The sequence below is a fragment of the Myotis lucifugus genome, unplaced genomic scaffold (assembly GCF_000147115.1).
Source record: "Myotis lucifugus unplaced genomic scaffold, Myoluc2.0 scaffold_105, whole genome shotgun sequence".
Lineage (NCBI taxonomy): Eukaryota > Metazoa > Chordata > Mammalia > Chiroptera > Vespertilionidae > Myotis > Myotis lucifugus.
In genome coordinates this window covers 2128951-2156220 of record NW_005871153.1, presented here as the reverse complement: position 1 = coordinate 2156220, position 27270 = coordinate 2128951, and the positions used below count along the sequence as shown (strand labels likewise).

General features: G+C 44.6%; 1 protein-coding gene across 1 annotated transcript in view; it reads left to right on the top strand.

Annotated features, from left to right (window-relative positions):
• The window catches only part of LOC111826831 (kalirin-like), a 109355-nt gene extending 89321 nt beyond the window's left edge, over positions 1-20034 (top strand). The window contains 9 exon segments of the mRNA XM_023757347.1: positions 181-352; positions 2205-2326; positions 2904-2978; positions 2981-3034; positions 4737-4901; positions 6574-6652; positions 14042-14242; positions 18286-18424; positions 19330-20034. Of these exon segments, the coding sequence (XP_023613115.1) occupies positions 181-352; positions 2205-2326; positions 2904-2978; positions 2981-3034; positions 4737-4901; positions 6574-6652; positions 14042-14242; positions 18286-18424; positions 19330-19875 (1553 nt within the window). The 3' untranslated portion in view covers positions 19876-20034.
• The last annotated feature ends 7236 nt before the right edge of the window (positions 20035-27270 follow it).

Sequence of the window (27270 nt, the reverse complement as noted above, 5' to 3'; positions counted from 1 at the left end):
ACAATAAACACTTGTTGCCTTTAAAATACCTTTCCGTGGGGCACAGGTGACTCGACAGTGTTAAGCGAAGGTTATCTGAGTCGTTATGCAACATGGGTGGGAAATGAGAGTCAGGTGTGGTAAAGTGGCTGTTTTGTTCCAAGTTCCGAATGACGTGAATTTATGTCCATTTGACTGCAGTGGCCCCAGAATTCCTTGTGCCCTTGGTGGATGTGACCTGCTTGCTTGGAGACACAGTGACACTGCAGTGCAAGGTCTGCGGGCGGCCGAAGCCCACCATCACCTGGAAGGGGCCAGACCAGAACATCCTCGACACCGACAGCAGCTCAGCCACATACAGCGTCTCCTCCTGGTAAGCGGCCTGCCCCCGCCTCCCCCCCAGCCCCCCCTGCAGCACCACAGCGTGTTGTGCTCGCGCGGCACCCAGAGGCCACGTCCGGGTGCAGCTACCCTTCCAGTGACTTAGTTTCTCCCAGAGCAGGGCTGCCCTGGCGGCTGTTCTAGTGCACACACTGGGCCGTGATTGGGAGGGAGACTGAGTCAGGCACGTGTGGCTCCCAGCAGTGGCCTCTCACAACGGTGTGCTCAGGCCCAACCTCAGCCTGAGGAACACCTGGGTCACGACCAGCACATACTCACCTACTGCTCAGCGTTGTGTAGACAGACCTAGGATCAAAATGAACAGTTCAGCCCAGCTAGTGTGGCTCAGTGGTTAAGCATCGATCCATGAACCAAGAGGTCACTGGTTTGATTCCTGGTCAGGGCACATGCCCAGGTTGTACAATCCTTCCCCAGTAGGGGGCATGCAGGAGGCAGCTGAGCAATGATGTTTTTCTCTCATCTATGTCTCTCTCTATCCCTCTCCCTTCCTCTCTCTCTAAAAAAATCAATAAGAACATATTTTTTAAAATATTTTTTTTAAAAGGACAGTTCAAAAGACTGTATTCTGGACCCACATGAAACAAAGAAAGAAAAACTCTCTCAGGTCCAGGCTGAGCCCCACTGGCGAAGAGCTTGGCAGTCGCTGACTTACACTCACCCCCTTCAATCCTCTTTCCCTACGGACGCCCAGGAGCACCTGTGCCAGGAGCAGTGAGGAGGCTGCAGGCCTGCAGGAAGGTGGTCCTCACATCTAGACACCCCAGTGTTCTCTGTGCCCCTCAGGAGCCCGGGAAAGAGCAATGTATTGAATTCCTCCATTTACTTGAGGACAATTTTCTTACAAGAATAAAAAATGCCCCACTCCAAAATGTGCAACAGAACACAGAAAATCCAGCCCCAGCATGCGTCTATGCAAAAAGGGTGTTTAACAAAACCTGGCCCAGTGCCTCCCCCCATCTTCCTGGTCATATTTATTGCTACTAATTATGAGCTTCCCTGTGGACTACTGCTCACGGTGGGCAAGCAGTAACGAGCCCTCCATGCATAAGAAAGACTCCTCCAAGTGAGGAGATACTTTCATCTATTAACTTCGTGTGTGTGTGTGTGTGTGTGTGTGTGTGTGTGTGTGTGTGTGTGAGAAATGTGTTCCCAGCAGAGCCTGCCCGCCAGGTCCTGACATCTCAGTGGTTAGTGTGAGCGAGTGTGGTGAGAACCATGATCACCACGTCTGTCAGAGCCAGGGGAGAGTGGGCTGACTGGGACTTCTGCGCGTGGCCCTCTCTGCAGCTTTCCCAGGTGCCGTCCTGGACCCCAGAGTGGGCTACGGGGAAAGTTATCCTTTAGTGGAGGAATTGGCTCTGTTTAATTCACGTAGTTATTTTGAGAGTCCCATGTGTGGAATTTGAAATACTGGAACATTTTCATTCTTTAGTCTTTCCATTTTTGGGGGGTACCATTCATTATGGATCCATGAGGCTGAAAATATTTTAGAAGAAAGTTGCTGGTGGTAATAATATGAGTCATACTGTGGGCCAGGGCTTGTATAAGACTTGATAGATTTCAAACCATGCTTTAGTTCTTATCTTGTTTTGCTCTTTTTTTTCTATCCCTATCCCTCACATACAACAAACCTGAGAGAGAGGCATGGTGAGAATTTTTCCCCTGAAAGGAAGTGAGAATGTAGGGAGGCGAGGCGGTCACCCAGGGCGGGTAACAGAACTGGACCCGCCTTGGGCCTGAGTCCGCTCAGCACACCAGGTGCCAGCCCTTCGCCGTCAGTTGTCTCCTGATTGGCGTTTGAGGCCTCCTTTTGGTCTCCCTAGTGAGTCCGGAGAAATCACCCTGAAGATCTGTAATCTGATGCCTCAAGACAGCGGGATTTACACGTGCATAGCAGCCAATGACCACGGCACCGCGTCCACGTCCGCCACGGTGAAGGTGCAAGGTACAGACTCTCTCTGTTAAACGTGTTTTATGCTTTAAACATATGCTTATTGTCGTAAGGTGCACATGACAGCATTTACCATCTTGACCAACTTCCGGTGTCCAGTTCCGTAGTGTGAAGTCCATTCACACTGTTGCGCAGCCAAGCTCCAGAACTCGTTTTCTCTTGCAAAACTGAAACTGTAGCCGTTAAATAACTCCCCATCCTCCTTGCCCCAGCCCGTGGCAGCGCTGTCCTACTCTTCATCTCTATGATTTGTGTGGGTCAAGCATTTTCTGGCGGCATTACCAGGGCTCCCTGAAAACTGGGGTGTGCGGGGAGGGAAGGGGGGTTCCATTGTGAAAATTCCAAAGCAAAGTTCCAGCAAACAGGAAGAGAACGAGTTTTTGCTGTCTGTGGGGGAGAATTTCCAACAGCCAGGCGCGCCTCCCGGGCCTCCGCCGGACCTGGGGAAGGTGGAGAACATCACAGGGAAAATGTGAGATGCTGGTTAGGTGACGTTTCCTGGGTGGCGTTCAACCCTGGTGTAAACGACCCGGTTCTGCAGAAATAGCCCTGGACCCTGTCTGTCCTGCAGGCGTTCCCGCGGCCCCCAACCGCCCCATCGCCCAGGAGCGGAGGTGCACCTCGGTGATCCTGCGCTGGCTGCCCCCGGCAGCACCGGCAACTGCACCATCTCCGGCTACACCGTGGAGTACAGAGAGGAAGGTGGGCCACCTGTGTGTCTTCTCCTCCTTGTAACGAGGCCTGCAGAGCCGTAACACCATTGGTCTCCGTGCCCGTCATCAGCTGTTCCTTCTTGTGTCTCCCAACGCGGCACCATGGCCCCAGCACCAGACTGCAGCGCCTTCTCGGATCTCGAACATCCAGTCGGGTTTTCCACAAAATCACGGCGGGTTTCTAAGTGCCTTCGCGCACACTGCCCTGCTCAGCACACCCAGTGACCCAGACAAGCCCGCCCATTCCACCGACCAGGAGGCAAAGGCCTAAAGAGAGTTAGGGAGCAGGAGGCTGGAGTTAGAGCCAGGTCTCCAGGTTGCTAATCTGTGATCTTTCTCCCAGAGCAACCAGGAGGGGAGCAGGAGCTGAGCTTTACCCACCCCGCTCCCCTGATAAATGTAGAGATCACTATACAGCAGGGGTGGGGAACCTTTCTTCTGCCAAGAGCCATTTGGATATTTACAACGTCATTCTCGGGCCATAGAAAATTATCAACTTAAACATTAGCCTGCTATATTAGGTCAAACATTTAATTAACTCACCCCTAATGCCTTGGCAGGGCCAGACCAAATGATTTTATGGGCCTTACTTGGCCGTGGGCCCGATGTTCTCCACCCCTGATATAGGGTGTCCCCTAAAAATGTATACACACCCTTTGGATAGTTATAAAGTCAGTGTTTATCAAGTGCTTTTCAGTTTCAAAATTGAACTATCGGCTGTTAAAGTGTGTATACTTTTTGGGGTCACCCTATATATATCATTATATATGGTAACTTTTTAACAAATTGTTCCATTTTTCAATTTGTTACATTTACATGCTAAAGTGCATGCATTTCTTCAGCAGTTGTTAAGAACTGAGCCTGACACCTACTTAGCTGAAATCAGAAGTTGCCAGGGAGCTGATTGTTAACAACACTTCTCTGAGCCCCACAATGAATTACAATGGAAAGTAATGCTTGCACCCAGAACCAAAATCATGCATTTCATTACTCCTATTATTTTAACTCTTCTCTCTCCTGGTAAACGGGGCCCATGCAGTTTAAAGCTGTTTATTTCTGCATCTTTCTCAGGCGGCTTACTCTTGTGTCTCCCAACTCCACACAAATCCGCTGAGCTGACAGGCACGTTTCACAAAGTTCGTATTTATGCAGCATTAGTCAGTTGGGAAAATCATCTAATCTCTCCAAGTCCCGGTTTCTTCATCTGTACAGTGAGATGAATGCCCCTGACCTTGGGGTTTCTGTGGATTTAAGTGAGGAAGTGAAGTGAGAGAATGGGGGGAAGGTGCCTCCCACGGGTGCAAGTGGTGCTCAATACGTGCTCATTTCTATTTTGTTGCCATTTCCAAACCCTGTTTTCTCGTTGTTGCTTTTATGTTATGTTTCCTGACACCTCGTGAAGAATCGGCCCCACATTCCTCTGTAACTTCTGCATGACCTATGTGTCTCCTCACTCTCACGTGCACAGCTGACACGGACAGAACCTGCAGGCCAGTTGCCTCCACACGCCTCACTAGGATATTGAACCCAGATCCGCCACAGCTGCCATAGGCTTTCAGAGCCAGACACAGTGACCACAACGGCCCTTTGAGTGGAATGTGTCCATTTCCCTCTCTTTGTTTGCTGAAGGTCTTTGAAACAATGTCCCTCTGGCTTGTTCTCTTTCTCTCTCCTCGGAAATCGCACGCTAGGTTCCCAGGCCTGGCAGCAGTCGGTAGCGTCGACCTTGGACACTTACCTCGTCATCGAAGACCTCAGCCCCGGGAGCCCTTATCAGTTCAGAGTCAGTGCCAGCAACCCCTGGGGGATCAGCCTTCCCAGCGAGCCCTCGGAGTTCGTGCGACTTCCAGAGTACGGTGAGTCCCACCACGCCCCGCACCCCAGTGGGTGGAGGCCAGGCGCCCCGCACGCTCACCCACACTGTCTGCCCATTGCGTGGCAGCCGCTGTCCAGCGGGTGGCCTGGATTGGCTCCGTGGCTTCAGCCAAGTCACAGTCCAGAGGCCTGGTGAAGGGTGTTTCCGTAAAGTGTGATTTCAAATGTCTGGGAGCAAACGTTAGATCTCTGCCCTTCTTCTCCCCCGGGTTTACCTGCAGCTCCCTGGGCGCTGTGCGTGTCTCCAGGAACCCAGAGGAGCAGGCAGATGTCATGCGTCACGTGGATGCTACCTGCCCCTCTTCTAGGACAGGACACCAAACCCTCCTCTCCCCTGGGAACTGGCCAGCGCAGTGTACCTCACACATCAGGGACACCCCCACTCCCCGATTTAAAATGGGGAGAGAAAAGCAACCTGGTGGGAGGATTTGATCATTTCCCCACCCTCTACCCTCCCAGAACACCTCTTCTCATGTGGGTTCATTTTTATGTGGATGTGCTGAATAATTACGAAGACACACATATAACCAACTGCACATGAGTGTTTTACAAACAAGGCTCTTACTTTGTCCACCTGTTCACGATCTCACCAAGCCACCTTGGTCCCGAGGACGTTGTGACAGAGGAAACTTGTTGGCCTAAGGAGATTTTTGAGAAGTGGGGTTTGAGGCGGTGCAGGGGAATGGGCTGGGTGTGTTGGGGTGGAGAGAGGAGGTCTCTATACTGAAAAGGCAACGAATCCGTGTCTCTCTAGGTTAAGGGAGTCCCAGAATCTAAGAGTGGCTCCAGAAACCTCCTGGGGTCTCAGACGACAGCCCGGCCCCCAGCTGAAGCCGGAAATGCTCCCGCTGGCTCAGCATCCTCCCACTGGCCTTGCGCTGGTGGGCCTGCTACTCCCTGGGAAACCTTGGCCTGGGTCTCTTCCCTCAGATGTCAGGGTGTAGGCACCTTCCGCCTCCGAGGGGCTGTGCTCAGGGACGACCACCGCTCATGCTTTGCTTCTTGCGAACCTTGGTCCCCAGAGGCAACACAAATACACAGTAGTGTCATGCTCACACGTATGCGAATCATTGCCAGGGAATTAACACGTCATATAAGGAAATGCTGCAAAGATTCTGCTCAGGCGTGTGTTTGGGGTTAAGCTAAGTCATTCAATATACAAGATGGGCTCATTGATGCTCGAGAACAGCGGGGTGAGGAAGGGCAGGCTTTAGAATGTTTTGAGCACGTTCCTTCCCTTTTGTCCTTTCCCGGCCCCGTAATTCCTCCCGTGCCCTCTTGGCTGTGTCCTCCCCACCGCCCCAGTCCTCACCAGCTGTGCTAGGCCTTTAGCGCAGTTTCCTCTCTCCCCTTTAGTTTTTTTCCAGCTACTGTTTATTAGTAACATATCCAGAAGCTCCATTCCGGACCGTCCCGAGTTTCCGTGCGGATGTAGATGGCACAGGGCGGGAGTCTGGATGCCACGTCAGGTTCCCCTGGGATGGGAGTTTTATAAAGAGCCTGTCGGGGAAGCCTGGCATTTTCCCACCAAGTTAGGCTGTGTGTTTAGTCCTGAGAGTTGCTTTGGGTGATGCTGGATCTTTTCTGTTAGCCTTTTTGTTATTCTTCGTCACTTCCTCAATCTCATCCATGGATTCTCTCTCTCTCCCAAAGATGCTGCTGCTGATGGTGCCACCATTTCTTGGAAGGAAAATTTTGATTCAGCTTATACTGAGCTGAATGAAATTGGCAGGTACTGACTCCACTTTCTGTTCCTTCATTCGTGAGCACTTAACAACATCCCATCAGAATAATGACCAGCTTTTGTTGTTTATTTTTTATTAAATGCCTTCTCTCTAAAGAAAATATTAGGACACCTATGTGTATTTTCTCTTGTTCTTTTTCTAACTTCTTAAGTGGGAGGCTTCACTCGTCAGCTCTCAGCCTTTCTTTTTTTCTAACATAAGAATTTAAGGCTCAACATTTTTTTCGAAGTACAATTTTAGCTACATCTCCTCAGTTCATATACGGCATTTTCATTATCATTCAGTCCTAAGGATTTTTCCTTCACCTATGATTTTTTTCTTTGATCCAGTTGTAATAGAAATGTTTTAAAATTTATAAATGTATGAGATTTTTACAAATTATCTTTTTGTCACTGATTGTAACTTATTGCATTGTGGTTGAAGAATCGGGTCTGTAAGATATGTTTCTTTGATTTTTGTTGGGACTTGCTTTATGAGTAGTATGTGGTCAATTTTTATTAAAAGTTCCATGAGTTCTTGAGAAGAATTATACTAATTATACTAATTGTTGGGTTCAGGTCTCTATGGACGACCATGTGTCAAACCCATTGTTTTGTGGACCTTTCTAGTCCAATCACCCTACACACACTCACACACACACACTCACACACACACACACACACACACACACACACCTCTCTTTCTCTCGCTGCACACATATGCATTCTCTCTCTCTCTCTCTCTCTCTCTCTCTCTCTCTCTGTATATTTTGGTTAGAAAAGTGTGTCTTCAAAAGCAAAAAGGATAAAGTATGACTTCTTACACAATAATGAAAATAATGTATCACCTGTACCAAAATATAGTTGATGGAAAGGAATGAAAATGGTTGTCCCTTGTGCATGCATTGGTCCCCAGGTGGTCTAAGTGAGAACATGTGGGTAGTGGATCTTGGAAGTCACCCACCACCCCGGATGTATAAAAAAAAGAGCACCCACTGACAATGGGCCATCAGCATCATGGCCAACTCTGACAGACAAATCTCAATGAAGCCTAAAATTTCCTAAGTGGGGTGGTTTGACAGAGGTTGTGGAAACAGCCAAAATGTTTGAAATTCCCATGTTTTAGGCAGTGGTCACAATGTAAACCACTGCCTTTTATTATAGCACCTTTCACCAAAAAACAACTTTAGCTCCACATTTCTGACAAAAGGCCGATGAAAATTTGTGTGTTGTTGATGATGATGATCTTATTGAGTATCTGTAGTGTTCCAGATACTGTGCAGATAGTATACAAAAGTTGTACAATCTGATCCTTAGAACACTGGGACAGTGTTTGAGTAACTTCCAGTAAATGGAAACTCAGTCCCGGGGGTGGGGGGTGGGGGCAGGTGGTGGGGGGAGTAACTTCCTCAAGGTCCCGCACTAGTAACATAGAGCCAGGATTCAAATCCTGGGCTCCCTGACTCTAAGCCTGTGCTTGATTGCTAGCTTCTGTTGTTTTGCATCATAGCAATTTTTGTCAAAAATAAGCTGTAGTCATGATTGAAATCTAGTTTGCTCCGTGATATTGAAGTTTGTGAAGTTAGCTATGACCCTAATTATGAGCAGGTCAAACGGGTTCCATCACCTGGCTGCCCCAGTTAATTCCTCCCCAGCTGCTGATGGCCTTAGGCTAAGGCCTGATTTAGCTAGAAGAGATGGATGTTTTGATATTTCTCAAAGTGCAGATCAATTTTCTGATCTGTTCAAAATATTAGCGACACCTCTCAAGGACACCAGGGAGGTGGTACTGGACAGCCCGCTGCGTCAGTGGGAGGGGTCTGTCTCCAACCTCCATCCTTGTCTTCTTATATAAATGAATTTATACCAGTGACCTTGACTGCGTTGTGAAAAGCCAATGTAGTAAAGCAATTAGAGCATGTGCCTTTATTGAAAAAGCAAAGCAAGCATACATTTGGCTTATGAAGCACAGAAGGGCTCTCAGCTAATCTGAAGAGCAAGTTGGGTGGGGGTCCAAGGGGTTATATACCGTCCTGTCTATCGGTTTCAGATTCCTTTGCTGACTATTTTGGTACAGATTCATTCTCAAAGTCCCTTTTTACTTTGTCGTGGCCTTCCCAGAATTCATGAGAAGCACCTGGCAGCTTTATCTTGCCAAGTCTCGAGACTGCTGGCTCCTCTGCTTAGGGAGTAAACCGGTCCTTTTTTCCCTTTCTCCTTTCCCCCTGCCTTCCTGCATTCTCTCCTTAGGGAGGTTTTTTAACCATTTGCTCCGTGTCCTTGGCTGGGGAAGATAAGAGCTTTTTAGTTACAAACTGGCTGCAAATTGCCCACACTGTTTGGCCTTGTTTTAACGTTCCCGTCTCAGTTTTCCCATTCCTCCTGCCCTGGAATCCTGTAACAAAAGCCATCTGTGGTTTCTCAAAAATCACATCTCCAACAACCTACGACGTTTCCTGTAGCCCTAAGATAGTCCTCATATTTTCAGAAGATCTTTTAAACATGCTGTATGTTACTAGGATGGAAATAAAACATGTAGATACAGGAGACACATGAAAGATATATGTGCCAGGGCCATAAACATGAGCCCACTTTCTCCATCACAGCTACACCTGGAATTCCAAGCATACATGACTATCTTTTTAAAAATCACTCTCTGGTAATGAATATTATAAAAATCATGGTGCAAAAAGAAATAGCTTCACTCCTATAGCCCATCCATAGAGCATGGCATAGTAACCGGAAATAAGCTATCTAGGCCCCAGTGCCGTTGAAGGAAGCCAGGGAGTTATCCCCTGGGAATGCTGACTGGTGCAAGCATGTCAAACTCGCGGCTTGAGGGTTGCAGTACCAGGCTACCCTTTCACTCCCTCCCAAGACTTCACTAAATCTATTGTAAAACAATTTTTAAAGCAGGAACATAAGGACAAGGATGTTATAAGAAGAGATAACAACAATAAACTATTAGAAGCAGAAAAACAGGTTGAGAGGGTGGCAAATGACCTGGGAAACCTGAGAAAACCCAATCCAAGTCAGACGTGGGGTCAAGTGGGAGCCCTTGTTACAGCGGAGTTCCCCAGAAGTTTGGGTGCCGGCAGCACCCAAAACCTCTGGAAACAGGTGTGAAGAGGATGCTAAGGTCGGAAGGATTGGCTGAACTCTGTGTGAGGAAAAGCTGTGGCTCCAATCTCCTCCCAGCTTCAGGCCGCTGTGTGATTGTCCTCCTCCACCCACGGAAGGCCAGAGGCTTGTCCTCTGGAGAGAGCAGAGCAGGCAGCCTCTGTCCTCAGGGACACCAGCACAGCGAGGGCAGATCCCTGCTCCAGTCAGGCGGTGAGGAGACTGCATGCATGCTGGGTGCCGAGGACCCAGCTCTTACCCACTCTCAAAGCTTTCAAATAGCTCTTTAGTCCCAATTCTTACAAGGAGCCAAGATGGAGGAAGCCCATTGTAGCCTTTCTCTCCCACTGAATCACAACTAGAATTCCTGGGAAAAATACAAAAAAAGCAACTATTTGAGAATTCTGGAAACACACACACACACACACACACACAAACAGGCAAATTGGGGAAGTCAACACTTGACAAAAGACAAGGGCAGTGGCTGTGAGTTTTCTATTTGTTTGTTCTTGTCTCCTTTGCCCCACAGGTGAGCCAAATCAGGACACTGTGGCATGCTCAGAGAGGAAGTGCTCCGAGAGAAAGCTGCCTTTCTGGCCAAAAGACAGGGCGAGGGGTCCCTTTGAGCTGAGGAGCACAGGGAAATTCCCCTGTCGCATCCCCCACACACACTTCTTCCTCTCACTGCTCGGCCCCAAGGGCACTCATGCAGCGCTCTCTGATGATGCAGGAAGCTAACCCTCAGGGAGTCCCATCTTTCTGGCCAGAGGAACCACACAAAGGGGTCCACAGGAGCCAGACTGTGAGGGAAATCTCAATGAGGAGAAGGCTAGCTGCCTTTATCAGGGACATATAGCAGGGATTAGGGATTATGATGCTCTGGACATTGACAGTTCACATCATCCATTACAGCAGAAGTTAGAAGGCAACAGAATAAGTGCTTCAAAATTGTAAATGAATTCTTTTCCACCTAGAATTATTCAGCTAAACTAGCAATCAAGTAAATGTGGGTAGAATAAGCACATTTGAGATGCACAAGTCTCAATGTATTTTCCCTGCACTCTGTTGGAACGGATTGAAGAACGCATTCTACTGTAAAAAGGAAAGATATGCATAGTTTACTAGATGTTCAGTTGTGAATAGCACTGATGTAGTTCCAGGAATGTAAATACTAAACATTGATAACAATGTAATTCTGTTGGGAGACAGGGGATGGGGAAAGTGGCTGTGGGGTGGAGACAGAGGGAGGAAAGAGTGGGATGTCAGCAGATGATAACTAAAACTGAAAAAAGCAAGTAGTCACTCAAAACATACTGTATTTAGAGTCACAGAAGCAAACATCTAAATAATCAGCTAAAATATATTAAACTTGTATATTAAACTGCCTCTGGGGGAGGACAAACTGAGATGGTGGGATGATGGGACACTGTTGTTTTTAATAGCAAACCTTACAAAGCTAACTGACTGTAAACCATGGGGATGCATAACTTTGACCAACACAAACAAAAATGAAGGCAGCAGGACTTCGACATGGCCACAAAGTCAGGTGATCTGTCCTCAGTACTCAAGGTTCTCTGGAAGGACTGCCTTATCCAACTCAAACTCACAGAATGACAATGTGTTAATATATGATGTAAAATAGAACTTCCAGTTTGACCAAATACTTGCTCACTGGGCCAAGAATGGTGTTTGGCATATAATAGGCATTCAACTAATATTTGCCTGATACTTGTTTCATTGATTAGCACATTCTCTATAGCAAAAACAAACAAACAAACAAAACCCCACAATTATTATCAGAAAGTTGCTTGGTGAGCACAGAGCCAGGTCAAGGAGTCAGTTGGACAGTCTTGGTCATGGCCATGGTGGTGTCGGATGTATCCATTTCAGCTAAGGGAATGAACTCTTCAGACCGTTCACTCCTCTATTCATGGGTTAGGGCACCTCCAGCCTTGATGGCACTGGCTTGTCACCTCTTTGACCCTCTCTTTCTTTGCTTCCATTGCTGATCACCCCCCTCCTTCTACTTCACTCTCTTACTACCCTCCATAGGGCTACAGCTGTCCCTGGAAACATTTCCTTTATTTTAGGTGCGGTTAATTTTGGTAGATGTAAAAATAGAATGGTGGTTATATACTTGTTAAATGTCTTTGTCAATTAAAGATGCAAACTGAAGTATTAATGAGTGAAATAACATGTTATATGAATTTTGCTTAAAACACTTCAAAAAAAGCAAAAGGCAGGAAAGGAATAGATGAAATAAGGTTGGCAAAATCTTGATAATTATTGAAGTGGGCTGCTAGGTGCATAGAACATCTATATAGCGTCCTTTCTATTGTTGTGTATATTAGAAATTTTCCTTAAAAATAATAAATATAAAATTAAATTAAAAATAGCCTCTTTAAAATGTTTTTTAAATATTACAAGTAGAATTCCTCTTTTAACATTGTTACTGTTATCGTTGTATTTTATAGAAATACTAGAAGCCCAGTGCACAGATTCGTGCACATTGAAAGGAAATTAATTAGAAGAAATATTTTAATATCGCTGTTCGCCCTTTCTCTATAATAGAAGTGTCAACCAAATTCACCATCAACAAGGACAGATCAAAACAAACACGTGTGATTGGTGCCAGCAAGAGCTTTATATATAGATAGATAAACTTGCTTAATTAGACCTGCTTTCTGATTTAGCTAAACTTTTTCCAGCCCAGTGAAGCACCCCAACTTCTCTTTCAGGTAATTGTCAGCAACACAGCAGTAAATATCAACACAAAGCAAATTATTGTAGATCACACAGGAAGAACAAAGGGTAAAATATTTAACTGCAGCAGTGTTTGACTATATTCTGCACAGTGAGAAAACCTGAAGTCATTTTCAAGGTCCACCATTTCTTACTTCTTTTCAGTCGGGTCAAGTTTCTAAGCTTTCTAAATCTCCATTTTCCGGCTAATGAAAAGAAAATAGGATTCCTCTGAGTCTCCTATCTACCTATTCTAGGACTTCTGTGAGGATCAAATGAGATGAGGCATGGGAAAACACTTCACAGACATTTGGTTAAAGTGTAAAATGTTTCCACCTGGCTATAAAGCAAGTCGTGTTCCTGGGCTGAAGAAACTCCAAGGAGGCTAGTCGCTAGGGAGAGGAAGCTGGGTGTTGCTCTGTGATGTCATTACCCGGCACCCACAGCGACCGTTTCTGGGCTGGGCTGGGCTGTGGGCCGCATTTTATACCATGGGGTCTCAGCAGCGTCGGCTGTGATTTGGTGGGGTGTCGCTCTGGGGTGGTGGCAGGGCCTATGTCCCAATGGGAGGAAGCCAAGTGTTGTTTTGTGGGCACCAGGTCCACGGTGCCCTTTCACTGTAAATGGCCAGTGCGTGCCAGGGCAGCTCCTGCATTGAGCGTCTGCCCCCTGGTGGTCAGTGCACATCATAGTGACCAGTTGGACAGTCGGACACTTAGCATATCCTTTTGTATAGAGAGATAGTCTATTTAGAAAAGAAAACTGAACCTGTGGTTGATGTTGAAAATGACGGAAAAATATTTTTCCATCTCAAAGAAGCCTAAAATGCTAAGGAAGGAAAAATGGTGTTTCTGAATGGTAACATTGTAATTAAAAATACAGTGTCCCCCCTTATCCATGGTTTCACTTTCCACAGTTGCATTTACCCATAGTCAACTGTGGTCTGAAAATATCAAATGGAAAATTCCAGAAATAAACAATTTATAAGTTTCAAATTATGCCCTGTTTAGAGTAGCTTGATGAGATCTCCCACCATCCCACTCCGTCCCACCCGATACATGAATCACCCCCTTTGTCTGGCATCTCCACGCTGTGTACGCTCCCTGCCCATTAGTCACTTAGGCATCATCTGGGTTATCAGATCAACTGTTGTAGTATCACCGTGCTTGTGTTCAAGTAACCCTTATTTTACTTAATAATAGCCCCAAAGCTCAAGAGTAGTGATGCTAGCAATTCAGACACACCAAAGAGAAGCCATAAAGTGCTTCCTTTACGTGAAAAAAATGTAAGTATGTATAGGAAAAAACATGGTATATGTAGGGTTCAGTACAGTCTGCAGTTTCAGTATCCCCTGAGGGTCTTGGAATCTATTCCCCTGCAAAAGGGGGCAGGGCGGCCACAGTACAGGAAAATAGAATTCCTAATAAAATGTTACTATCTGACCACTTGAGTGAAAACATCACACTTCCTTGAATAAGATAGTACCCAGTTGACTAATGAATCTTGACAAAATGCTTTCTCCCTTCTGTTTCCCAGAGGCCGTTTCTCCATAGTGAAGAAGTGCATCCACAAAGCCACCCGCAAAGATGTTGCTGTGAAATTCGTCAGCAAAAAAATGAAGAAGAAAGAGCAGGCTGCCCATGAGGCCGCCCTCCTCCAGCACCTGCAGCACCCACAGTACATCACTCTCCACGACACCTACGAGTCCCCCACGTCCTACATCCTGATTCTGGAACTGTAAGTACAGGCGTCGTCTCCCTAAGGTGGTCCCCAGCTGTTTGGGTTATTTACTGGCAGTTGTCTTTAACACAGTGTCTTAGGTGACGAAGTGTTCTATAGCACATGCCCTCTGCCCTCCAGTTTATAAAAATGTTATTCCCATTTTTTAGAAAATCCAGGATAAGGAAGCTCCTTAAAGGTAGGAATTGGAAAAGCTGGGACTTAAACCCACATCTCTCTCACTCAGTTTTCATTTTCTTCCTGTTGTGGACTCTTGAGCTGGGCAGTTTAGAAAAACCTGATGGACAATAGGCTTATCGACAGGGCTGGGGTTGAAATGAGAGAAGGTTTGTGCCTCAATCCACTGCCATCACATCCCATCTACCATCCAAGAAATCCCTTTAAGGGTGGAACCTTAGCTTCGAAATGTCCCACTCATTCCAGATTTCCTAGGGACTCAGGCAACCATCTATTTTGGCCACAGAAGACATCAGATAAAGTAGTGAGGTCCCATTCTCCTCACCACTACCCCAAGCTAAGGACAGAGAGCATGCTGTGTGCTGTAGAAAGACTTTACAGAGACTAAACAAAGTCTTTCAGCAGTGCTGAGCCCTCATAGAAATGTTATCAGATTGGTGCTGATGAGACCCGGCCTGGGGAGGAGACAGGCATTGGCACTGAAGGCCAATGCTGTGTACGGCTCCACAGAACCTCTGTTCAGTAGAGAAGCACCTGCACTTACAGCTTAAAACTGTCATTTTAGTCTTGCTCTTGTGTGCTTCTTGGTCTAGCTCAGCGATTTTCAACCGGTGTGCTGCAAGAATTTTAAAACATGCAATACCTGACTATTTAGTCAGGGGCACTGATCTCTTTTCCCTTAGATTGTCAAATAAAAAATTGACAACAACCAACACAACAGTAGCTGTCCAGTGTGAATGAATCAAAATTATACTTATTTTTTTGTCAGATGAGCAAAAAAACATTTTTGGTGTTATGCAGAATTTTAGTAGTTAGTTTATGTGTGCCATGAAATGAAAAAAGTTGAAAATTGTTGGTGTAGCTGTATGCGTATGGGGGTGTTTGCAGAAGTAACTTATCATAAATTTATTTATGATGAATAAAAAAAGCCCAGCCCTAACCAGTTTAGCTCAGTGGATAGAGCATCGGCCTGCAGACTGAAAGGTCCCAGGTTCGATTCCGGTCAAGGGCATGTACCTTGGTTTCGGGCACATCCCCAGTAGGAGGTGTGCAGGAGGCAGCTGATCGATGTTTCTAACTCTCTATCCCTCTCCCTTCCTCTCTGTAAAAAATCAATAAAATATTTTTTTAAAAAAAAGCCCAAATGCAGACATCTTAGGCTAAATTTGTAACTTGGTTGAAAAGAAACAAAACCAACATTGTTAGTATTGGTAACTCTTTTGTGATACTTACACAGCTATGCAGTAGCTGGTAGATTGTCACTTTGGACTTAGCAAATGCACTTACAAACAGCCTTTCTGAGCCTAACCTGTTTGTTTGGGAGCTTCATAACTCAAAAGGTGAATTCTGTGGACAGTGAATTATCTTTGTTTACAAGTGACATGTAATATTTGCCTATACTTCCGATAAAAGGTATTATCACTTGCATACCAAGGTGGTACAGCAACCCAGAACCTTTACTCCTCCAGATTGCAGATCACCATCCCAGGGAAGGTGTCAATCACCAGGCTCTTGGTGCGATGGAAAGACGAGCCCTTGGAATGAAGAAACTGGGCTCTAACCCCAGCTCCGTGTTTGGGGCAGTGTATGTGGCTTCCTGGACCTCAGGGTTCTCATCTGTGAAGTCTGAAGAATTAGTCCCACTTCTCAGAGATGTTGCAGGGATTAAACTAGATGAAGAGTGAATTGAACTAGTTTATCAACATGTACTGGGCACTCACTATGTGCCAACCACTGTGTAGACCTGAATCGGGGTGGGGAGAACAAAGATGAAAAAAGTAGCTCTTGACCATGATGAGTTACGTTGAATGAGGAAGACCAATAGCTAAATGAATGGTTTCAATTTCGTAGGTACATGCATATTTTGGAGAGAGTTACTGTGAGAACCTAGAAAGGTACTTGGTTGGACTTGAGGTGAGAGGCAGTTCCTGTGCTAAATCTTGGTTATGCTGTGACTGTGGGTCTCCCTTTCTGTGACCATCCAAATGGCTGGTAGAGCTTTTCTCTACCAGGCAACTGAAGCAGATGCCTGAGGTTCCAATCCTCTAGTCCAGCGGTTCTCAACCTGTGGGTCGCAAACAATGAAAATACATCCTGCATATCAGATATTTACATTACGATTCATAACAATAGCAAAATTACAGTTATGAAGTAGCAACGAAAATAATTTTATGGTTGGGGGTCACCACAACATGAGGAACTATATTAAAGGGGCGCGGCATTAGGAAGGTTGAGAACCACATGGCAGGGCCTGGGCATCTGCATTATCCAAGAGCTCTAAATGTGAACTTGGTGGCTGAGACTTTCGGATCTCGGAGCAGTGCTGCTGTTAATTTCTCCCTTACGTGCTCCAAGAAGTCCAGGGGGATGCATCTCACAAGCCCAAAACTACTTCATTCCATACTCACCACGCCCACCCCATGCCTGTCAGGGTCAGGGAAGGAAGACAAAGGAGGTCTTCATTGTTCCCAACCTTTGCTCCTGTCAAGGGGTGCAGAAGAGACCTGTAGGAAGGAAGGAGCTGGAGAAGAAAATGGAAACTGGGCCAAAGGCATTTCAGCTGTGCTGATCCTTACTCACGCTTCTCTGTCTGGGCATTTCCTGGGGATGTGCTTTTAAGAGCCCAGTGCACAGAGCATAACTGACATCTGGTCACTCCTTGCTAAAGAGGGCACAGGTACCTGGAAGTAGGTGACATTGCCAGGCCAGTGGCTCAGTGGTTGAATGTCATCCCAAGCGCCAAGAGGTCGTCGGTACGATTCAGTTTCAGGCTCGATCCCCAGTAGGGGGCATGCTGGAGGCAGCTGGTGGATTTTTCTATCTCTTTCTCCCTCTCCTTCCTCTCTCTCTAAAAATCAGTAAAAACATATTTTTTAATAAAAGAAAGTAGTTGGCATTTATTGAGCACTTACTATTACTACCAATTATGTGTACATGCCTCATAATTGTCTCACTTGGTCCCTGCACAGTCCTCGTAATGAAGTAGGTATTATTGTTGTTGTTGTTATTATTATTCCCACTTTAAAGATGAGGTAACCATAACACAGAGAACTAAATGACTTGCCCTAAGCTCCCAGCCTGCAAGTGGCAGAATCAGGATTCAAATCAGGGTCTGCCTGGTTCCTCCTACCTTGTTCTCAGTCACAGTTTTTAAGGTTGAAAAGTTGCTTCTAGTAAAAGGCAAAGGTTTCAAAAGAGGGTCAAGAATGCCAAAGAAAAACTTTGCCTACTTCCTGGTTTTCCCCAACTAAAACTTGACAAATAAAAATCCTTGAGGGGTGTCAATTCTAATTCATTTATTTACTTATATTAGAATCTTTATGAATATTAAACAGAAACTAGGCTGCCACAATTTAAATTTTTTGTGTGTGAGTTCACAATGCCATTTGGGGTGAGAGAAGGTAGGCAAGCTTTAACCACTCTGACTTTGTAGAAGGAAACAAATAAAAGCCTGTGGGTCTGCTTGTAGCCACCAGGTTCCAGATAATCAGATATTGCTGAGATAGCTTCCAATCTCTCTCTCTGAAGACTTCTCTATTTTACAACCTAACCTCTCAAAGGGCCTTGGAGTTGGATCTTTTTGGCCATGAGCAATTTTAAAAGTTAACCGAACAGAATGTGTCTTAAACAAGGTTATACAGATGTCTTCCCTGAAGCACACCACATTTGTAATTTTATTTACTTGTTTGCTTATTTATTTGTTTGTTCGTTTTAGTTCTAACTAAACTCTGGATAAAATATGCCTGTATGACCACTTTGATCTCTATAACAGGGGGTAGGAAAGATCTTACAGATTTGTATGTGTGTTATTTCTTTGTTTCTTTACAAACATAGTTCCTTTGCCTCTTCCTCCCTACTTTCAGGATGGATGATGGCCGGCTCCTGGACTACCTTATGAATCATGACGAGCTGATGGAAGAAAAGGTGGCCTTCTATATCCGAGACATCATGGAAGCACTGCAGTACCTTCACAACTGTAGGGTGGCCCATTTGGACATCAAGGTAATAAGAAACAGCCACCCCTGCAGGATAGTCCAACCTGCCAATCATGATCCTTGAGGGATGTTAATTCTAATTCATTTTTATTTACTTAGATTGGAACCCTTCTGAATATTAAACAGAAACTAGGTTATCACACAATTTAAATGTGTTTTTCGTGAGTTCACAATGACATTTGGGGCGAGGGAAGGTAGGCAAGCTTTAACCACTACTTCTAACTTTGTAGAAGGAAGCAAATAAATGTCAACTTTTCCATGGTGCTCAAGAAAGGCCCTGTTCTCCAAAATGAATAATTTATTTCTTCACTTGATTCACTGCAGAAGTAAGGGATACCTATGAAAACATGATTTTCCATGTCAAAAGACCTCCCACCCCCATTTAAGCTTAGTTTGAAGCCTCCTATGTGCTTTGCAGAGGGAATGTCCCGTACACTATAGGCTTTATCAAAATACTAGAGGCCCGGTGCACGAAATTCATGCACTGGGGGTTGGGGGGAGGGTGTCCCTCAGCCCGGCCTGCCCCTCTCACAGTCTGGGAGCCCTCAGGGGTTGTCTGACTGATGGCTAAGCCATCAGTCGGACATCCATAGGGGTGCCACGGAAGCGGGAGAGGCTCCCGCCACCACTGCTGTGCTCTCCAGCTGTGAGCCCAGCTTCTGGCTGAGTGGTGCTCCCCCTGTGGGAGCACACTGACCACCAGGGGGCAGCTGCTGCATTGAGCACCTGCCCCCTGGTGGTCAGTGAGCATCATAGCGATCGGTCGTTCTGCTGTTCGGTCGATTTGCATATTAGCCTTTTATTATATAGGATAGCAGAGCTGTGCTTGAACTAATGGAGTCCTACTGATAGTCAAACAGAGAGCTGAACTTGCCTTCTCTTTTCCCCGCCTCCTTGGAACTATCTCCTCAGCCTGAAAACCTGCTCATTGACCTGCGGATTCCAGTGCCTCGAGTGAAGCTCATCGACTTGGAGGATGCTGTCCAGATCTCAGGTCACTTCCACATCCACCACCTGCTGGGCAACCCTGAGTTTGCTGCCCCGGAAGTGATCCAAGGCATCCCTGTGTCCCTGGGCACGGACATCTGGAGCATTGGGGTTCTGACGTATGTCATGCTGAGTGGGGTCTCCCCCTTCCTGGATGAGAGCAAAGAAGAGACGTGTATCAATGTGTGTCGGGTGGACTTCAGCTTCCCCCATGAATACTTCTGTGGCGTGAGCAATGCCGCCAGAGATTTCATCAATGTGATCCTACAGGAAGACTTCCGGAGGCGGCCCACGGCAGCCACCTGCCTGCAGCATCCGTGGCTGCAGCCCCACAATGGCAGCTACTCCAAGATCCCTCTGGACACCTCCCGCCTGGCGTGCTTCATAGAACGCCGCAAGCATCAGAACGATGTGCGGCCCATTCCCAATGTCAAGAGCTACATCGTCAACAGGGTAAACCAAGGGACGTAGCCGTGTCCCAGCCCTGGAGGTTTCACATGGAAGTGCAGTGTGAACCAAAGCAAGACTGAATGTGCTGTAAATAATTCTGTTCATTATTTCACTCCGTGCAGTTCTCTGGACTGAGAGATAGTCCCTCTTAAACCTCGTCAGTGGTTATTCAGGGTCTGAGCAGCAGAAAAATCACCCTACATCCAGGGCTTTCCACAAGGCCATTCGGAAGAGACAAAGGAGGAGAAAGTCACAGAGAGTATTACAAAGAGGGGCAAGGATAACAAGAATACTAGCTGATACAGAATATTAATTGTGTGTTCCAAAGAGAGTGGGTAACTGGACAAAACTTCAGCTCACTGTCGTGAGTGTAAAAGGTTTCTCTGCCTTGGCTGAAATTTTAAGCCAAAAGTTCTGTTTAACAGAGATGTCATGTATGCCAACTAGTGTGATTTAGATTCCTTAGATATAGTTTCTTTATAGGAACCATCTACACATACAGTGAACTATGTCCCATTCCGAATTCAGAGTTTTATAATGTAGAGGTCTATATGAAATCAGCATAAGTAACTTTGAGTGCTCCAGTTAGGACAGTGATTTCTTTACCGAAGCATTACATTGTTTTGACTAAGCACAATTAGATGACGAGTTTTTTAGAGCATTTTATACATCTTGTATAGAAATCTTTTACCAGAACCTGTGCATGAAGAGAAAGCAGCTACCCCTTGGCAATCTGTGGGTGAGAAGGCCTTCCTCTCAGTCACAGGCATTTGACTCGCGTAGGTTCTGTATAGGAAATGCTACTCCCCAATTCACTGGCAGCTCAGAGTTCATCTGGCAGGAAAGCCTGCCGGAAAATCAGTCCATATACAGTAAGAGTTGTAGGCTGCTTTTATGTCTACACTTGCTTTGAAATTGATAGCGAATATAACAGGTTCATACAAAAGGGCAAATAGAAACCTTTCCTACAATTTCTCTGAACACTGTACCACCGCTTTCTGCTGACCTCTACAACTGTAGAATGCAGTCCCCAGAAAGCTGGCCTACTTGATTTCCTACCCCTTGTGGAAGCTAAGGGGTGCTCACCAAAAGGAGGCAGCCATATATAGGCCTTGTAAAGGCCTGGTCCCAAGTCCTTTTTGAAGCCATGGAATAAAACCCGATACATCAGCCTAATAGAGCATTGAGTTTTAACTGCGATTGCAATACCTACCACCACTCAGCCGCCAATGTTTCCTGAGACTAAAAGGACTAATTGCACTTTGAGGCCGATGCTGCTTTCTGGTGTATATTCTCCTTATCAGATGACTATTAACTGCCCTTTGTTCTGCTAGTGGAAGAACAATTAAACCTGGGCATTTCATGTTTTGTTTTTTCTATTTTTTGTTTTGGAAAACGTTTTTGTTTTTGTGTTTGTACATGATCCACTCTTTGTTTTCTGGAACATGTTTTGAAACTTGTGGTTATGCAAACAATATTTTAAATATTTAAGTCACATATTTGTCCAAATCAGGTTTAATGGCATTGCTTCTGTCCTAGAGTAGGATTGAGAACATTGAAATCATGCAGCTCAGAAGTGCAAGCAGGGAGCTGACGAAGGATAAACAGAACTACAAACCTATCTAAGTGAAAAAGAAGGGTGGACATAAGCCTGAACTTTAATATATAAAAACACTGATCTGCACAGTGGAAAGGTAGAATTAAAAATACTCATCATTCCTTCCCACTGATTTCAAAGTCAACTTCCTCATCTACCCTCCACTTCATCCCATCCAAGATTATAAATTAATAAATGAGTAGAAAGTATAAGCAATAAGACTAGATAGCACTTCGTATTTTCAGGATTAACCAAATATGTGGAAACCGACTCCGACTGTGTTCGTTTCCTAGTTTTTGAATGGCCTGGGCCGTCAAGGGTCCCTTCCTCAGAGCGCTCCCTTGATGAACCCTCCATAGTCTTCACTTAAAAACGAATGTATATACAAATGCTATGTGACATGATATTTTAAAATGTGAAACAATTTACCGAAAACTCTTTTCGTAAACATGTCTTTATTGTGAGACATAGCGTAAAAGAAGAAAGCCTGGTCCCTGCGCTCATCGTGAGATAGAGTGCGGGCACTGGGGATTCCAAATATCCATATATATGGCCTGGCAAGTTCCGTTCTGTCCACCCCGGATGGCGACGAAAGAGCCCCTGCTGAGTCATTCCGAGTGTTGATGACCAAGCAGGAGACAAGCCGAGTTTCTGCTTAAGAAGGGCAGGGCCCAGGACAATGGTGCACGGGCTGCACAGGAGAGCATCAGTGGAATCGTGCTGTGGGGAGGGCGGTTGACAGGATGTTAGAGCCAAAGCTTTTGCATCAGCTTTTACAGCGGGGTGGGGAGGATTCAGACATGAAATTGCATGGAATTCCCCCTCCCCAAGGGCACTTGGGGAAGTGAGGAGCCGGAAGGGAAAGGACACAGGCATGAAAAGTAGTGTGGTTGTGTTAACTCGAGCCAAAGTACAATCATTAGAGTAGAGTAAGTTTAATAGAGGCCCCAAGAGGAAGAGGGTATCGTTTATCTAGTTTGGCAACTGAAGGAAACTCACAGGGACGCCCCCTGTCTGCAAAGTTTCTGGCTCCTCCCAACTGTGATGAGGTAGCGATCCTGGTTCAAGAATTCTCCACAGCGAGTTGGAAGTAACACGGAGTCCCAGAACAGGACTGGGAAATGGACTTTAGGTGAGAGATGAGGGGCCAGGGATCACTTCCTTGTACCTGTTTTGGGAGATATATTTAGTCCTTCGAATAACAGAAAAGTGGAAAGGAGAGAAAATAGTCCGTTTCTCTAATTAGTCCACTTCTCTAAAACAGTGGTCCTTGAAATCAAAACTTAATGAGGAATTAGTGAAAGTGAACTTCTAGTTGAACTGGGAAAAAATATAAATGTTGGTTAAAGTCACAGGCTTCTTGCTTGGCTTATATTCATTGCATAGGGTTTGGGGTTTTTGTTTGGTTTGTTTTGTAAAGGTGGGATGGAGAAAAAAGGGAAAGATCAGGGACAACTCATAATAATTTTTAAAAGGCATAATGATTTACTGCATCTTTTACAATTGTTTCAGATTAAATAGATTTATATCCACTTACAGCTGAATGTGGGAACATTTTTTTAAAAAATCGTGGTGTTGGCAGTGTCCTTCGGGTCTCTCACAGCCATATCACTCTTGGGGGAGAGGAGGAGGGGAAAAGCTGGCTTCACTGCTTTGTGACTCACAAAGCCTTTATAATGGTAGTGCCTTTCAGAGGGGAGGATGGGAGATAAAGAAGTTCATTGTATTTAGAGTGACTGATATTGCAGCATTTTTCTTCACTTTATAATATCTTTTAAATGAAAACATCTGAATATAGGGTGAGCCTAGGAATTCTTGAGTTACAACCTCAGCTGTTCCTGATTCATCCTTTCTTACAGAAAGTCTTTGTTTTTATTTGGCCCAACTGTCCCCACTGTTAGAAAGTTAGGGGGAAAGAGGGTAGACGTTAATTTCATAGGAATGTTGGAAGAATACCTTAGTTGGGATGTCTAGAAAATACCTTGATTTTTTTTAAAGTGCTACACACTGCCAGTGCTAAGAATTTTATTGATAGGAACTTTGAACATTCCAATTTTTCAATATTCGTGTCTTTAGATACCTTTTGCAAACCCATGAGGTTAAATTACATCAAGTGATTTTAACTGGAAGTACTAAGTGCTCTTTATCTATGTTATTTGGTCTTGGCCTGTAATTTTGATCATTTAAAAGCTTGTCTACAGAAAAAGGTTAGGAAGAACTGGTTGAAGTCTCATGTCAGTAAGCTGTCTTCTTCAGTATTTCTTATGGCAGACACACGAGTAAGATGCCCTCCAAAGCAACCGCTACTCTCTCCTCTCAGAGAGCTTTGCACTCTGGGAAAATTGGCAGAGAAGACCCCAGACAGTCACTTTCCTCACTGGGAGGGCAGAAGTGAGAAGAAAATATTGTCTGATTTTACACCTCACTCTTCAGAGTCTCACTGTCATCTGCTACAGAAACAAGTTAAATGTGCAGGTGTAGAAATGAATAGAACTGTTGGTTTGGGGAAGGAAAATCTTGAATCTTTCTTTTTTTTAAGATAATTCGTTTTTTCAGGAGCATATTTGCTTTCTCATAGCCTTTATGATTTGGTGCCATGAGTTAGTCATCACTTTTTTCTCATGTGAAAGAGCATGGAAATGTACATCTGTGAGAATATGTCCCCATTAGAGAATTAGAAAGCAAATATATTATAAACCAGATGGAGGTTATTTCTGTGAATTAACTAAAACTTTGCCCCATGAATTTGATAGAGGAGGGAATATTTCACACATAAGGGGTCTCTGCAGCGGGGCAAATGTGCAAATACCATCCCTTGCTCAGTTTGGGGGAATGTTGACCTATTTCTTTCTCTCCCATGGAGCATCTCTGTGGAGTCCAGGCTAGGCAAACACAGTATGTGAGCTTTCAGTGGCTTCATTTGTATTATGGTTTTTCTTAACTATTTAAAATCTCGGGATCACATACTCCACTAAGGGAAGCTACTATGTTCGTATTCATTTTATAAACACTCTAAGGCTCTGGTTGTTTCATTAACTCTAGAGGATTAAAAGGCACTGCATTTTGTTCACAGACTACACATTAGAAAATATTCATGTGAGAAACCTATACAGAAATAGAACACAGAGGTATCATAGGCCGTATTTTCTTCATCACTTTTTAAAAAATATATTTTTATTGATTTCAGAGAGGAAGGGAGAGGGAGAGAAATGGAAACATCAATGATGAGAAAGAATCATTGATGCGCTGTCTCCTGCACTCTCCCCCCACCCCACTGGAGACCGAGCCCGAAACCCAGGCATGTGCCCTTGACCTGAATCGAACCCAGGACCCTCCAGTCCACAGGCCGACGCTCATCCACTAAGCCAAACCGGCCAGGGCCATCACTTTTAATATATGTAGAAGTTAAAAAGCAATTACTCTAAGGCAAATTTTCATCTTCGAGGGATATTTGCGGAAAGCCTGCAATAGTACTCATAGGCTATTGTGTTTCCCTGTCAGCCTGTTTGCTGGGAGATTCTAAACTGTGGTCAGATTTAGTTTCTATTCAAATGTTCAAGATTAACTGCTTATTCACATAACTTATTTTGGATAGTGATAATAGCTGAGAAAATGGAGGGTGGTAGAAAAACGTGCAAATAAAATTATCGGAGTCCCAACTCTGGAGGCTTAATTTAAGCAACCTAACTTGCTAGCCCAAGAATAGCTAGAATAAGAGTTCCATCATGCCTGACTTCTTTCAAGAAATGAATCCACATCCAGGAGTACTATGGAAACTGTTACCATGATCTCAAGGACTGTGGTTATGAATTTGAAGTTAACAAACGTACATATTCTCTTACTAACTTAAGCCATATCTGTCATCTCTATGTTTGATCTTTTTTTACCCTGGTGCTTTTACCTCTGTTTCTGCCAAACTTCAGCCTACTCTATGGGGAAAGTGAGTGAAACTGTAGTTAAGACAAATGTGAAGACTGAAAAAACTAAACATCCTCTTTAGAGTGAGATCCTAGTCAGAGAACAGTAGTGATCAAAGTGCAAACTGTTAGAAAATACGGATATATGTACATCTGTACATGTATATAGTGTATAATATATATGTATATGTTATTGCTCATATGCAGAAATCTATCCATTTGAAGACAGCCCAGATGGGTCAGTTTTTCTATTGGAAAACGATTCAGGGCCATTCAAAATCATTAGGGCTGGTGGGTAGAGTTAGATTCTACTCAATTAGGAATTATTCGCAGTCTTGAAGTCCACAAAACCAAATCAACAAAGCCTGAAGCATAATGGGGCCATTGCTTAGGATATTATGCTTACATGGAGTCAGAAGTACCTTTATATTTGAATTATTAACAGTTGGTTTGCAAACTGCACTGGCACCTCTTGGTTTTGAGTGACCCCTCCCCACCAAGTCTTTTGGGGTGGCTTCTCTGGCTATTCAGATAAAAGGGCCTTCTCCATAAGTGGACAGGTTTCCCCATAGGGACCATTACACATATACATATAAGTTCATACTTTCATCAGGCTTGTTAATAATTGGTTTAAAAATCACTCCACAGTATTGATAAATAGCTCTATATTTTCAAGGTGCAGAAGAATTCCACAGCCTTAATTATTTCAGTGTCTTGCTGGTCTGCCTTAAGTGTATCTTCTGGGTTTTAGTTGTCTTATTATTTTTAAAATTTTCAGCAGTTATTCATTTTGTATGCACACAATGTCGTTTTGTAAATGTAGGTTGTAAATATTTTATTTGTAAGTCAAATTCACTCATGTGTAATGTTGTAAAGTGATGACCTGCTGTCTTGTCATTACTATAGTAAATGTTATAAGTTATGGATTGAAACTTCAAAATGTACATCTCACAAGTTATTCATGCCTATAAATATACTATACGAAAGATGATTATTTCTGGTGGCTTTTTTGTTTTCTAATTAAAACCTTTATTCAAAAAAGTAATTTTCTCTCTCTTTCCCCAAATATATGAAAGCTTTTGACAAGGTAAAAATATTACAACACTTTTTGCCCAGGATTTTGGATAGAAAGTAACAATTTTATAGCCTGGAGAAGAATTCTAAGGCATTTTTTTATTTTTATATATTTTTATTGATTTCAGAGAAGAAGGGAGAGGGAGAGAGAGATAGAAACATCATTGATGAGCTGCCTCCTGCATGGCCCCTACTGGGGACCGAGCCCGCAGTCCAGACATGTGCCCTTGACTTGAATCAAACCTGGGACCCTTCAGTCCTCAGGCCGGCGCTCTATCCACTGAGCCAAACTGACTAGGGCCATTTTTTGTTTTTTAATATGTTTTATTGATTTTTTACAGAGAGGAAGGGAGAGGGATAGAGAGCCAGAAACATCAAAGAGAGAGAAATATCCATCAGCTGACTCCTGCACACTCCCTACCAGGGATATGCCTGCAACCAAGGTACATGCCCCTGACTGGAATGAACCAGGACCTTTCAGTCCGCAGGCCGAAGTTCTATCCACTGAGCCAAACCAGTCAGGGCCATTTTTTTTTTAAATGCTTAATAAGCCTCAGGTGTGAATTGTTAACTGCATTCTAGTGTTTCATGTGGCAACTTTGTTAGCAAATTGGCAGGCTTTTTGGGCTGGATCTCACAAGTTTATGAATCATAGTGTGAACTCGAGGAATCTGGATTAGCCTACATAGATATGATCAGGCTTCGAAAGACTCTGCATGTGCCACCCAAGTGCAAAAAAGACTGATTCATAGTACAGTGTCAGTTAGCTAGAGTGTTCAAATTGATTGGCTTATTTTGCCAATAAAAACAAAACGTTTTGCCCTAGCT